At 51.8% G+C, this 14,813-nt stretch overlaps 1 protein-coding gene across 9 annotated transcripts in view; it reads left to right on the top strand.

Annotated features, from left to right (window-relative positions):
- The window catches only part of LOC108232033 (IQ motif and Sec7 domain ArfGEF 1), a 99,640-nt gene extending 85,175 nt beyond the window's left edge, over positions 1–14,465 (top strand). For 6 of the 9 annotated variants that reach the window (XM_017409529.3, XM_017409527.3, XM_017409531.3 and 3 more), the window contains 13 exons: positions 3,145–3,424; positions 3,566–4,848; positions 5,340–5,501; positions 5,620–5,742; positions 6,051–6,217; positions 6,765–6,904; positions 7,648–7,677; positions 7,817–7,942; positions 8,050–8,149; positions 8,361–8,522; positions 9,251–9,427; positions 11,746–11,795; positions 13,329–14,465. In XM_017409529.3, coding sequence (XP_017265018.1) covers positions 3,145–3,424; positions 3,566–4,848; positions 5,340–5,501; positions 5,620–5,742; positions 6,051–6,217; positions 6,765–6,904; positions 7,648–7,677; positions 7,817–7,942; positions 8,050–8,149; positions 8,361–8,522; positions 9,251–9,427; positions 11,746–11,795; positions 13,329–13,877 — 3,349 coding nt within the window. In that variant the 3' untranslated portion in view covers positions 13,878–14,465. Of the gene's footprint in view, positions 1–2,366; positions 2,857–3,144; positions 3,425–3,565; positions 4,849–5,339; positions 5,502–5,619; positions 5,743–6,050; positions 6,218–6,764; positions 6,905–7,647; positions 7,678–7,816; positions 7,943–8,049; positions 8,150–8,360; positions 8,523–9,250; positions 9,428–11,745; positions 11,796–12,293; positions 12,356–13,328 lie in introns of those variants that run through there. The other 3 variants (XM_017409536.3, XM_017409532.3, XM_017409538.3) reach the window with 3 other exon arrangements.
- Positions 14,466–14,813: the final 348 nt, after the last annotated feature.

Here is a 14,813-nt window from a genome sequence, read left to right as displayed (position 1 = left end):
GGGGGGGGGGGGGGGGGGGTCACTGCCTGTGTTTATGTACATGCTTGCAAAGCCGCACTCATGCGCTGTGAGGTTAAACGGGGAGGTTAAAGTGTTTGGGCTCCATCTTTACTTCCTCTTTAAGTTGAGAAAAGAACTTGGGCTCCTGTGAACACCAATCAGACGTCAACATGTTGGTACAGAGGGTCCGTTTTGCCAGTTTCAAGCTGTAATGTTCTTGTTTTTTGTTTGTTTTTCTTGCACCACTTTCTGAAATCCCCGACAGGGACACTGACTTCATCCCGTGCCTCCCCCACGAGCTGGCTGAATGTTGCGTTTCTCCGTCTTCATTCATAGCACGAAGGAGGTCAGACGCCGCGCTCGCATTTGTTTTTGACTTTGTTTTTGACTTTCTTTTCCCGCCAGCGAGGGTCCGGAGGGGGGGGCTGCCTCGGCGTCTCTGTTCGGGAGTCGCGCTAGTCGCTCGCTCGGCCTGCACTTCATTAGCCTCCCCCCCCCTTCTGTTTCCCAGAACCGCCTGTAGATGTGACTCCTCTTTTCCGGGACGTAAAGGAATGCTTCTCCCTCAGGTCCGGCTGATGGAGGCCTGGGCAAGGGGGTCCTGTTAGCTCAGGACGCCCCCTCCCCACCTCTCGCCCTCCAGATCCCTGAATGTGAAAATCACTGCCAGGCGCTCTGCTGACGTGCTCATCGGGAGTAGGTATGGAGCCAGGATCGGAGGGACAGTCGCCACTCAGGCTGGCGGATCAGATTTCAGGAACATATATCTGCATCCTCCCTCAAAGCTCGGCAGCGTTTCCGCCAAACGCGTGTCCTTCAGACACAACAGCACGCAGTGCGGCGGACGGCTGAGCTCCCAGCCCAGATCTCAGTGGACCTCTGAGCAGAAAGGGACCGGCCACGAGCCGGAAACGAGGGACGGTGAAACGCAAGGCGGAAAATGAGCACTAAGAACGAGAGGGGCCCAGGTTCTCATTTAGGGGAAAAAAACCAAGAGCAGCTTCTTAAACTCCTTTCAGAGAAGGCCTCTTCGTTTATTTTTTTTTTTTTACAAAGCATACATATATATTCATCTTACTCCTGTTGTAGTTTCAGATAAATTCAAATTAAATGTCATTAAAAGTTTTTCAATGCCAGCAAACAGACAGCTGCTAGCATGAGTTAGCATATAGCTGTGCTAGCATTTACTCTAGACACTTGGACGTATGGAGGTCCGCGAAACGTCATGGCGGTGCGAGATGAAAACCAAAAAGTCACTTCCTCTGAGTATTCTTTGGGAATCCATAGAGTCAGGGTAAAAAGTGTTAAAGTGGCCTTGACGCGTTAGTGCTTGGTGTTAGCGCTGCTAAAATGAGCGGGAGAAAGTGAGAGCTGTATCGAAAATCTGCGTTTTATCCGTCAACCCAACTCCTCTTTGAGGGAATTTCCGAAGCAGGGGCGACTCCGATGACTCCGCTGTCGACAGATAAGACGGGGACGTGTGTTTCGGTGGACACATCCAGCAGTGCTTCCACGGTGTAAAGCTGACAGAAAAAAATGACCATTTTGTGGAAAAAAATCACCCAAACACAGGATTTAAGGCTGTCAGCGTACAAAAATAAGTTGTTTCTTGCACCTTTCTATGCCTGTTCGAGGTTCTTGTTACTCTTTCAGCTCTCCTTTCATTCAGCTTGAAAACAAAATGTCCTCCCAAGAATCTGTCCGGCGGTTCACAAGATATTTTGCTAACAGACAGGCAAGCAGGGGCGTTTTTACAGGATCGCCCACCTTTTCTAGTGGCAGGGGATAAATAGGCATTTATGTCAGCTTCATATCACAGTTTAAATCCAGTGAATGCCACACGGCTACGTTGGATTATTGATGGTGGTTTGGTCGCCACTTCATGGTGTCTGTCTGCAGCGCAGCGGCACTTCTTATTTGGATCGGAGGCTTTAAAGATTCTCCCAAATAAATAAAAACCGTTACAGTTATGAGTCCTCGCTGCACTGTGGGCCTCAGCTACAGCATGTTCTGCATATTTGGCGAGAAATTAGTTGCAATTAAGAAAACTATTTATTTTTCTTAGTTTTTTTCCAACCGCACACGTCCTATTTGTGAAGAAAGTGCCACGTTGTTGTGGCTGCGCCTCGGACGTGTTTGTTTTACACAGGCGCAGTGCTAGGTGGCGTCAGGAGGTCATAAATCCTCTCTCAGTCCCTGGCACTTCTCACTTCGTGCATCTGCTGTTTGAACTCACTCAGTTTCCCCTTTTTTTTTCTGCCTCTCTCTCTCTCTCTCTCTCTCTCTCTCTCGGTCTCTCTCTCGGTCTCTCGCTCTCTCGGGGTTGGCTGCTTCTGTCTGTTGCTGGATGCTTATTTCAGCGCCGTCCGATGAAGGAAGTGGATTGTGTACACTGCATGGGTGTGTCGAGGCAGAGCTGGGGCGCATTTGGCTGCGAGCACGCTGGGCCGCAGAGGAGGAGGAGGAGAAACGTTACTTTGATGTGTTGCTTTTTTTGTTTTCTTGGATTGAGCAGATCGGCACCCCGCTTAGCGCCGTCCCAGCTTTTCCTCTTCTTCTTTTCTATTTTTTTTAAGGGATCAATGAAGTTGTATTGACTCTAAACTGGACTTTGTATCCTGAGCTGGAACGGCGTGTCGTTGCTCCTACAAACATGATGTAATTCCCCATTGGGCTCTGATTGGTCTTTAACTTGGCATAAACGCCGGTTTCTTGGAGGAGGCCGTGTACTCTGGACCACACTTTGCCTGAGAGAATGGTGGACAAGATATGGAGGAAGAGTTGGCAGTTTATCGAAAACAGGCGCTCTGTTCGCAATAAGCAGTCCCCGTGTAGGTCTTCAGAACATAAGTGTGTGTGAGTAGCTCCTGGTTTCACAAATCGTTGTGTGTTTACGTGGTGTTTTATGTATCAGATGAGTTCTGCTCCACTTTATCTGGTTTTAAAATTAGCGTCCAGCTCATTTATATACCCTGTTTATCACTGGAATGTCACACCTGTTTGTGTATGACAAAAGCTGTCACTTAATATCCTGGAGAGGAGCTACTTCCTGCCGTGAAAAAAAAAAAGCCAAGCTAGTTAGTCATCAGGCTTCAGTTCAGTCCTCGGGCTTGATGTTCATTGTCAGTTTCGCTCTCGTCGCAGTGTGGAAGGGGATGGACGGCCCGGCGAGAGCGGCCCTTCCTTGGACGGCAGAGCCGGCTACGGCCAGGGTCCCGTGACTCACGGCTCGGCCATCAGCCCCGACCGATTCGACAGCCAGCTCTACAGCCACGGGGTCCAACCCGGGCCACAGCGGCCCCGCCGGCCCAAGCTCCAGCACTCGCAGTCCATCCTCCGCAAGCAGGCGGAGGAGGAGGCCATCAAGCGGTCCCGTTCGCTCTCCGAGAGCTATGAGCTCTCTGCTGACCTTCAGGACAAACAGGTAGGCCTCAAGTCTCGCCGAGTAGTTTCACAGTTTCCCATTAAACAATTTAATAAATTACCACCTGTGTCATATTATACTTCATGTAGAAACATGATGCAATACAGCAACTACGGCTAATATACACCGTCTTTTTGCTAGGTGGAGATGCTGGAGCGTAAATATGGCGGAAGATTCATAACTCGGCATGCAGCCCGCACCATCCAGACGGCCTTCCGACAGTATCAGATGAACAAGAACTTCGAGCGGCTCAGGAGTTCCATGTCAGAGAACCGCATGTCCAGGCGCATCGTCCTCTCCAACATGAGGATGCAGCTGTCGTTCGAGGGCCCCGAGAAAGTGCACAGCTCGTATTTCGAAGGGAGGCAGGTGTCCATGACGGAGGACGGCGCCCCGCTGTCCATGGTGCAGTCCGAATGCGGCGACGTGGAGGTCCACAAGCAGGCAAGCAGGACGTCTCACGCGGGGCCGCAGGGGGACCTGACGGACACCATCACGGAGCTGGAGGACGCCTTCTCCAGGCAGGTCAAGTCTCTGGCCGAGTCGATCGACGACGCCTTGAACTGCCGCAGCCTCCAGGGGGACGAGGGTCCTGATCCCGAGGCCATGGGCTGCTCTAAGGTGGAAGGGGAGGTGCCCTATCAGGTGAAGTCCCACCGCAGGGCAGCCGGACGCTTGCGGGACGAGACGATGACATCCTATAGCGACGTTACGCTGTTCATCGATGAAGAGGACATGTCCCCTTCCACTGCTCTGTCCAGGTCAGGAGACCAGCCGTCCAGTACAGAGTCAGACTTACGGCTGCAGTCGGTGAACTCCTCCCAGGAATACTGGCCTATCGACTCTAAAGACGAGGGCCGGGACACAGACACAAGCTGCCGCAGCACGCCGTCTTTAGAGTGCCAGGAGCAGCGCCTCCGAATGGACCACCTCCCGCTGCTGACCATAGAGCCTCCCAGCGACAGCTCGGCGGAGCTCAGCGACCGCTCCGAGCGCGGCTCCGTCAAGCGGCCGCCGGCGTACGAGCCCCACGGCCACATCGTGATGTCCTCCCAGGCGAGCCCCAAACACATCTCCCACGGCCCCCCGCCGCGGGCTCCGACGCGCGGCGACGATGACGCGCCTCTGCGCCACCGCCACCGCCAGCTGGAAAGCCACTTGGCCATCAACGGCTCGGCGAACAGGCAGAGCAAGTCGGAGTCGGACTTCTCGGACGGGGACAACGACAGCATCAACAGCACGTCCAACTCCAACGACACCATCAACTGCAGCTCGGAGTCCTCGTCGAGGGACAGCCTGCGGGAGCAGACGCTGAGCAAGCAGACCTACCACAAGGAGACCCGCAACAGCTGGGACTCCCCCATCTTCAGCAACGACGTCATCCGCAAGAGACACTACCGCATCGGCCTCAACCTGTTCAACAAGTAGGTACTCAGGCCGACTCCTGTCTGTAGCAACACGGTAATGAACTCTTTCTGAAGGTGGAGACCGAACTGACACCATCATCTGCACTCAGCTGTGTCAGTATCAGATATAGAGATACTCTCGAAGAACATAGATCATGTAAACGATATTTATTTGTCCTTCTTGCAGAGTGGGACAAATCTTAGAGGCACCAACTTTGTCGCGTTCTTTCCAAAGACAGACCGCCTAAACACAGATTCAAGCTGGTTCAGCCGAATGACACTGATATATTCCAAATTGTTTTAAGGCTTTGTTAATGTTTAGCTCCAGGCTGACTGATAATGAGGACTCAGTGAGGCTAACGCATCGTCCCGCTCAGCTAAGTGACCGAGTTGTCAACAGATGGGCCTCGGGCAGTCACATCAGTAGGATCAGCTGTAGCAGATTCTCCGCGCTCAGCGTCCAGAACTGAAGGCGTTTTTTCTTTGGTTGCGTGTTGAATTTTTTGCAGGAAGCCGGAGAAGGGCATCCAGTACCTGACGGAGAGGGGGTTCATCCCCGACACGCCGGTCGGCGTGGCCCACTTCCTGCTTCAAAGGAAGGGCCTCAGCAGGCAGATGATCGGCGAGTTCCTGGGCAATCGGCAGAAACAGTTTAACAGAGACGTCCTGGAGTAAGTGTGGTTCGGTTCTGACGAGACCAGATTTCATGCTATGTGAAAGAAAAAGAAGAAAGGCAGTTTATTGTAATAAACGCACTCTGTCTGTCCATCTCCTCTTCTCGCCCGCCAGCTGTGTGGTGGATGAAATGGAGTTCCAGAGCATGGAGCTGGATGAGGCCCTCAGGAAGTTTCAGAACCACATCCGTGTCCAGGGGGAAGCCCAGAAAGTGGAGAGGCTGATCGAAGCCTTCAGGTGAGACTCGAAGGCTGATGCTTCACACGGCAAAGTCTAGAAATGTTCACAGCCTCGACCACGACGGAGGGGAAACACCGACGCTCTGTGTTTATTCATGCGTAGAACTTCATACTTTCTCTGTCGGCTGGTTGAAGCTGTGAAAACTCGTGTTGAGATAATCTGCGGCGCACAAAGAGAACCTGTTGCAGCATTACTTCTGCTTCCCCCCCCGCCTCGGTTGAGGTTCAGAGCGTTTCCCCACGCCGAGCGCGGTTCGTTTTCCTTCGTGTTTTTAGCCTTACGCCTCTTCCTGTCAACTCTTCCAGCCAGCGCTACTGCATCTGTAACCCCACGGTGGTGCGGCAGTTCAGGAACCCCGACACCATCTTCATCCTGGCCTTCGCCATCATCCTCCTCAACACCGACATGTACAGCCCCAACGTCAAACCCGAGAGGAAGATGAAACTGGAGGACTTCATCAAGAATCTAAGAGGTAAAATATGATAAGCTAAGCTGTAACAGGTTTAGAAAGTTAGCACGTGTGTATTTATTTATGGCAGCACATATTTACAAGCCAATGAGAGGTTTCCCCTCACATAAAACCTGTGACATTCGGGGCCCGGCAGGTGCGATCCACTCTTCATTTTCTAATTGAGCTCAATGTTTATTGAACCAGTCGAACAGGAAACTGAAATCCTGCTCTTCCTTCGCTTCAGAAAACCGATCCGGTGACGGCGGAAAGTGTTCATCAAATATTTGTTCAGAAAGAGGATGTTCCAAAGGGCCGACCTGTCAATGCAGATCAGCTAATGGCAGAAAAAAAACGGCGGTTCTGACGCTGACTAACTACCCTGCTGTAAAGAAAAAAAAAGGGAAGTCGGACTTATCAGAAAGATAAATGAAAGCAGAGTCAGACGAGTGTCGGCGATTTCTCCCGGCTCTACGTATCCGCCATGTTTCCGTAGAGCGTGAAAACCTGTGAGCTCTTCATAAACACGAGAGCCGTGCGGTAACCCCGGCGCGTGTCCCCGCTCTCCCAGGTGTGGACGACGGAGAGGACATACCCCGGGACACGCTGGTCGGCATCTACGAGAGGATCCGCAAGCGGGAGCTGAAGACCAACGAAGACCACGTGTCTCAGGTGCAGAAGGTGGAGAAGCTCATTGTGGGAAAGAAACCAGTGAGTACCAGTGAGCACGAGCCGTTCCGTGACTTTGTTTGTTTTTTCTCTCTTCACATCCATCATTGTTGAATCGTCAGCCAGAGTTGTCGTTAAAAGCCGTTTCCGCAGCTTTGACCCCCTCGTCCAGTACCTAAATTAAAGCGTTTGGACCTCCAGGTGGGTTCAGACCTGCACGTCGGTGATCTGAACCCTCCCGAAGCCCCTGAGTGCTTCAATTTGCGGGTTATGTCGCCATTTTTAGCTCGCCGTACAACCAGCACGGTCTGTACAGGAAGTGGTTGCACGCTGAAATTTGTCGCCGGGATGCGAAATGCATCCGACTCTGTAAGTTGCTCCGTGGCTGTCGGGAGCAGCGGAGGGGAGGGGGGGTTCCCGTCCTGTGCGAAGGTTAGAGGCACCTCCTCACACGGAGGACGCCGTTCTCAGACGGCGTCTCCTCGGCCGGGGCGGGTTTAATTAAACGTGTCGGAAATGAATCCGCCGTTGCCACTTAGCTACGTAATTAAAGACTCTCGGTGTGCGACTTTGGCATCAGGATGTGTTGGAGCTCCCGATCCGATTGGATCCGAGCGAGTTTTTAGGGGAGAACTACGTTCCTTCTCATTTTACCGAACCAACGGGATCGACGCGTCTTCTCTGGCATTTTAAGAAGAGCGCCGTCTTTAAGGGCTGCTTCTTATATGGCTTTAAAGCTCCTGTTCCTGTAAATAATTGGATCATTCTTTGTCCTGTGTTTTCAGATCGGATCGCTCCACCACGGCCTGGGATGTGTAAGTAGCTTCAGGACTTTTGGGGACGAATGCGCACAGCTTCCCGACCGCTTTCTCACTTTGCCTCTGTTCCTTATTAGACTGTGGCCAGAAGAGCCTCTAAAATGTTTCTGCTTTTCCTGTTTGTTCTGTGTTTTAGGTGCTGTCGCTGCCCCATCGCCGCCTGGTGTGTTACTGCCGCCTGTTTGAAGTGCCAGACCCCAGCAAGCCCCAGAAGCTGGGCCTGCACCAGCGGGAGATCTTCCTGTTCAACGACCTCCTCGTGGTAAAAAAAAAAAAAAAAAGCCTCATCTGTTTTACTTCTTTACTCCCCTCTCTGTCTTCTTCTTGTTTCCCTCCTCCTCCTCCGACCAACTCTTTTAATGGTTTCAGATCACGAAGATTTTCCAGAAGAAGAAGAATTCGGTCACGTACAGCTTCAGACAGTCCTTCTCCCTGTACGGGATGCAAGTGATGCTGTTTGAGAATCAGTGTAAGTGACCCCCCCCCCACACACACACACACACACACACACACACACACTTCCAGCCGGCCGCTGACAGTGTTTACACGGCGAGGCTTGACGAAGCGCAGCTCGTTGTTCAGAACGCTCCGAGCTTCAGTGTGTTTTCACTTCACTCCTGATCCCTGACCCCCCCTTCTCTCTCTCTTTTTCTGTGCTCGTCTGTTTGCCGCTGCCCCAGATTATCCAAACGGAATCAGGCTTACGTCGGCCATCCCAGGCGCGGACATCAAAGTGCTCATCAACTTCAACGCGCCCAACCCCCAGGACCGCAAGAAGTTCACGGACGACCTGCGGGAGTCCATCGCAGAGGTCCAGGAGATGGAGAAATACAGGATAGAGTGTGAGCTGACTCCCCTCCCCCCTCCTCCTCCTCTGGCTAAACGCAACTGAAACGGTTGCGTTTAGCGCGGCATCCAAAGGGACGCCGCGCGGTCCTGAAACATTTGGAGGAGCAGGGCGACCAAAGTGGAGCTATAATTGGCTCTGCGTGTTCATATATACATTAAGAGCCACTGAACAGATTTTAACCTTCGGGAAATAATCTCTAGACGACTCATTAGCTTTTGGGGTCGACAACCTGGAACTGGCTGTAACTCAGTCAGCTTTACGCGTCCCGAGCTGAAGTTTGATGGGGTGGTAGCTGAGAGCCGGTAGGCAACACGTGCTCCGAGCGTGGCGTCTCGAGATATCGTGTCTACGTGACATAAAACGATCTTAGTCTAAACCTGTAGGGTCCAGTCCTGATCCTGGACCTGGTCCTGGTCCCGATCCCGGAGGGCCACCATCCTGCAGGTTTTAGGTGTTTCTCTGCTCGTCAGAAGCCTGTTAATCACTGGGGTGTGTCAAAGCAGAGAAAGACCTAAAACCTGCAGGACGGTGGCCCTCCAGGACCCCCTGGTGTAAAACCGTCACATGAAAGCCAGCAGGAGCTACGCACCCCTTCAGGACATTCCCGGCCTTTAGTTTGCGTCGGCGCCGGGTTTTCACCTCGCGGCAGAGAAAGCGCCCGAGGGAGACGGGGAGGCCGCTGCCCGCTCACCTCGGTGTTCTCACCTTTGCTTTCCACAGCCGAGCTGGAGAAGCAGAAGGGCGTGGTGAGGCCCAGCATGTCGCAGAGCTCCGGCCTGAAGAAGGAGGCCGGAAACGGGAGCATGAACCGCGCCAGCCTGGACGACAGCTACGCCATGGGCGAGGGCCTGAAGAGGAGCGCCCTCAGCAGCTCTCTGAGGGACCTGTCTGAAGCAGGTACGGCCTGAGCGAGCCTTTTTCTTCTTCTTCTTTGTTTGTTTGAGCCGCCGGTTTCAGAAAGGAAAGGAGTTTAAGGGGATAAAAATAGCAAAATGTTGATCCACTGCACCATACATTAATTTGAAAGCTCTCCTCGTTACAACCATTACCTCCCTCGTGATTGGATGGTTTGGTCTGGAAGGTGTTTCTGTCGGTGTTTAACTCTTGACTTTGGCAGCTTTTCTAGATTTGCCGTCTCAGTAAGAAACGCCACCGAAGGGAAGTACTCACCTACGTTCATTTGATTTCTTTTTCCAGCATTTTAATCCATGTTTTTTCTCGTTTTGTGTCGGCGAGCAATTTTTACATTTTTATTTTTTTTTTAATATTTGCATTCCTGAGTTTGTTACATTCGGTGACATCTCATCAAAACTCACGTGTCTTCTTCTCCTGTCGACTATAGAGGCTGTACGATTTGGTTCCGTAAAAAAAAACACTGGGTTCGCCCGTCGTCGGGATGGCGAGAACGTTTTTGTCGCTGGTTCATCACCTTGTGGGGTTCGTTTTAAAAGCACTGAAATCAGCCACGGGGACAAAAAGCTCTGCCTTTCCATCGATTCCCACAGAACGACTCAGAACGGAGGATTCCGGTGACTCCAGTCCTGCTTGGACCTACTTCCAGACCCTCGGCTGGCCCATTACTCCACACACTCTTGGTTCAGCGTCTTTGAATTAGCTGGCTGTTTAGCTCAAGGCTCTTGTAGCCTTTGAGTTCCCTGTATAATACAAGGGCTCAGTTACTTACTCTGGACAGAAAAAGTGTGGCCCGTCCCTCACATCTCTGATTTAATCTGCTGGAAACAAAGACAGGCTCATTTGGATTAGATGTTTAATAATTCATCAGCTGTGATCTCAGATGGTTTCTGTCAAAGTATAGATCTAGATCAGGGGTGTCCAATCCTGGTCCTCGAGGGCCACCATCCTGCATGTTTTCCTTGTTTCCCTGCTCCAACAAACCTGATTCCGTGGTTAAATCACCTCTTCTTGTTCTGCAGAAGCCTGTTAATCACCCATTGATTTAAATCAGGTGTGTTGGAGCAGAGGAACAAGTAAAACCTGCAGGATGGTGGCCCTCCAGGACCAGGACTGGAGACCCCTGATCTAGAATTTATGGAAACTAAATCGAGACGAGTTTGAGACATTATTCTTTGCGATTCCCTGATGATCCCGTTCACCGGCCCTGTGAGATACTGCCTACATGTTGGGTGCGTTCAGAAAGTTCTCCTAAAGCATCTGGCAGCTCCGTATTGCAACCCCGTGGCGCCTTTTGTTGTGGGTTAATCTTCGGGACTCCGTGGAAAGGCTCCCACGTAGCTGATTTGAACCACACGGTGATGAAACGCCACCGTTGACGCACCACCAGCACAGCTCACGGCGACTCTCCGATCCAAGCTGCACAGCCTCTATAAGCAGGAGCGTTCCTCCATTCCTGAGCAGCGACGAGTCCATCCCACAGCCAGGAGCCCATTTCATCCATCCATCCCAGAACAAAAAAAACAGCTGTGTGACGTGATCAGGCGAGTGACTTGATGACGCGGTGAAAACCCAGTCTGGTGTCTCAGCTCGGCTGGACGTGCCTCTCTGCCCTCCTGTCTCCTGTGTCTTTCAGTGCAGGATGTGGCATGTTAGTGGAGTCATTTTTGCTTTGTTTTTTCCTTTCCTGCCATTCTCCATCCCATGTGTATTTTACTGTCCATACACATCAGGTGTGTTCCTGTTCATGTGTAATTATTGGTCATATATCACTGACTGAGTGGGCCTAGAAGAACAACGGCCGACCCGTCTCGGCAGCAGCCCCTGTAATGTTCTCCATAAAGAGACTGGCTTTTTATTTATTTATTTATTTATCCATCTGTCCCTCGCGACCTCGTGACATCACTTAGCGTTGCCGACGTTCAGTCAGCGTTCCTTGGCGTTCGACTCGGCGAGATTCACCTGAAATCCTCCCCGCGATCTGGATCAACCTTTTTAAACTCGGCGCTCAGATCAAAGTGATGTTTTTTTTATTTTTATTTTTTTTCAACATGGCTCCCGAGTGAAGCTTTGACTTCGCCCTAAAGTCCTGCCCGCCTTCTCAGACCTGAACGCCCTGAGCTCCCACTGCGCCGCCCACCCCCACCCCCACCCTCCCCTACGGGACTGGTGGGAGACCCTTAAAACCAACAAAAACAACAAAAACAAACCAAAAAACTGAACCAAACCAACAAAGAAAATGTCTGTAGTCGATCCAGAAGTGCTGTCGATCTCTAATATTTGGTATTGCATGTCTCGGGCAGGCAAGCGGGGGCGTCGCAGCAGTGCAGGATCACTAGACAGCAATATGGAAGTAAGTTGGAAGCAGCTGGTACCCGAGCTCCTCTCTATGTGATGATGTGCTCTGTGAAACACTCCATTTATTTTTCGGTCTTACGCCTTTTTTGCTCCATAGAACTCAGTCCATTTGTTTGAATCATTTCTTTTTTTCTTTATTTTTATTTTTCTCTTGATGGGATGCCTTATAACCTGCTTGCCTCAGATAGTGTGCATGCATGGGTTGCCTTGCCTCTGATCCTGCCCCCCCCCCCCCCCCCCCCCCACACACACACACACAACTTTTATTATTATTATTATTATTATTTGAATCCAGAGATCTCCTGTTGTGGTCATGCTATATGACCAATATACACCTTACCCTCATAAAAGCATGACCCCCCCCACTAATGCCTCCTGATCTCTCTCTCTCTCCTCCTCCCTCCCTCTCTCCCCCCACCCTCCTTGTCGCCTGTCTCTTGTCTTTCATTCAATCACATCCGAGCGGTTTTCATTTGGTTCTTCTCTTCGGCAGGGTGGTAGCTCTGAAAGACTCTAGGAACCTCTTCATTTCCTGCAGCCCCTCTCCCTGTCTGGGTCTGTCTCTTTTTTTTTTTCTTCTTCCTCTCTGTCTCTCTGTCTCTCTCTCTCTCTCTGTCTCTGTCTCTCTGTCTCTCTCTCTGTCTCTGTCTCTGTCTCTCTCTCTTTATTATCCACAACTTTTCTTGGATGCTGTGAGGTTCAGGGAGGAATGTAGCCTTCGTAGTAAGAGACGGGCTTTCACGTGGCCTCAGAGAGATGCGGATTTCATCCATTCATTTTGCACTCATTTCACGTGTTCACGAGTTCAAGCGGCAAACGCCTGGGGAACCCAACCCCCCTCCCCCATGGAAATTTGACTCGGAGACTTCAAACGGTCTTTCCCCAGCCTTTTTTTTTTTTTTAAAAAAACCACTGATAAAATGAGCTAACTTGGCATCCGTTGGACCCAAAACAGGAGGCAGAGTGGCCTGCCTTGTTGTGAAGAGTCTGCACACGAGTGCTGAGTTCCTCCTGCCCCTCTGACTTGTCTGACTTGTAGATGAATGTGTGAATGACGAGTCTGCCTGTCACCCCCTCTGCATGCGGGAGCCGTGCCTTCATTAATGAAACACCAGCTTGCATGTGTGACTCCTGTTAGGGGTTTGGCACTTTGAGGACAGAGCGTGTTTCGTTCAACCCGGTGGCGTCCTTAACTCTGCTCGTGTTTATGTTGCAGATTTTTGTTTGTTGTATTTGTTTTTTTTAGTCGGTCTAACAGCAGAGGTGGTTGTTTTTTTTCTTTGTTTTTGAATGTAGCCTCCCTTTGTTCTGAGGTTTTTCCAAAGCTGAAATCCTCCTGCTGCTGCCTCTCATAAAGAAACATTTTATTTCTGTTGTTTTTGAGTTTGTCATTTGCATGCCGTGTAACATTTTGCTACTTCTTTATCTGGATTAAGTGGAGTCTGTCTGGGCTGTGCTTTGAGCGGATGTTGCCGAGAAGCTCCGTGTCTGACGGACGTCCCTGTCGCCCTCTCTTTCCCTCCTGCAGGGGTCCATCATTAGCAGTCCGCACGCGCGGCGGAGAGCGACCACGCCGCGCGAGGGGCCCCCCCGCGGCCACCCCCCCATCCCCAACTCGGCATCGACGTCCATCCTCGGGTCGCTCTTTGGCGGCAAGAGGGGCAAGCCGCCGTCGTCAGCGTCGGCGTCCCAGGGCCAGCCGCCCCTGGTGGCGCCTGGCCACCCCACCCTCATATCGCACAGGCCCCACCCCACCAACCTGCATCACACGGCACAGGTGGCGCACGTGGTGCAGGCCCAGCACCACGGCCACCACTCCCAGTACTGCCCGGCGCCGCAGAACCCCCCGCCCTACCACCACCACCACCACTACCACCCGCCGCCACACACGCAGTACCACCAGCACCCGGCCTACTCCTCCTCCTCCTCCTCGCACGCGCACCCCCACCCGCAGCACAGCCACTACGGCCCGCACCCGCACCACCCGTCCCACCAGCACCACCACGGCCAGCAGCAGGCGGGCCCGGCGCACGGCGGGCCCAAACACAAACACAGCGGCATCAGCACCGTCGTGTGACGGCCGCGGACGGACGCCGAGAGGACAGAACTCTAGACCACGGAAGGACAATCGCTCACACCAAAGGGACTGACAGCAGAACTCTAAGGCCCGTCCACTGTGCTCCAGCTGCTGTGGGGGGTGGGTGGGGCAGGGGGACACACCAGCCACACGCAGCCACCTTCCTCACTTCCAGCTCCAACTAATATGCAGGATAGGAATCGGACACAAATCTTCCAATAGGGGCCTTTTTCAGTTTGCCTGATCCAGGGGGGGGGGGTCTGCACACACACACACACACACCGCCCGGCTGTGACCGCTCAAGAGGAAACGCGTCGTCTCGGCTCCCCGCCGCCTCAGTAAACCCGTCTCACCCTCACATAATCAGGAGGAAAGACCAGCTCGCTCGGGGCGGGAACATGAATAACCGTTCCCAACCTTCCTGTGCACAGCTTCTTCGGAGGTCCTCGGGTCGCAGATTTTTACCGCTGTTAGACGCCGCCTCCTGTAGAGCTCCTATATAGTGGAGAGGAAAAACACACAAAAAAAAAACCCTCGATATAATCATTTCACTCTAACTTCAGCGGAAGGACAGGTAAACAACTCATAGTAGTTCTAGTTGCTATATTTACCGTAGATGACTGCTATACGTCCCCGTGTCCTAGCTCTCATAAATAAATGTGCCAATTATTAACGCATAATCTATTTAGTCAAGACTTCATGTACAGTGTATTGTGTGTAAAGTCATTTGTAAGATTATACTCACAGTTATTATGGGCAGAAATGACTCTTCTCAGTGTTGGAGGGACTCTGTGGCGACACGACGGAGACCCCGTTCAGTCCAGCCTGTCAGCAGGTTTTTAAGTTTGCTTTTTTTTTGGTTTGTGTTGTTTTTTTTGGCTTTCCTTTTTCAAGGGGGGAAAAAAATAATTTAATTAAAAAAGGAAAGAGCCTCTG

This window comes from Kryptolebias marmoratus, linkage group LG8 (genome assembly GCF_001649575.2).
Source record: "Kryptolebias marmoratus isolate JLee-2015 linkage group LG8, ASM164957v2, whole genome shotgun sequence".
Lineage (NCBI taxonomy): Eukaryota > Metazoa > Chordata > Actinopteri > Cyprinodontiformes > Rivulidae > Kryptolebias > Kryptolebias marmoratus.
Note: the sequence above shows the minus strand (reverse complement) of the source record. Positions and strands in the feature narration are given on the sequence as shown.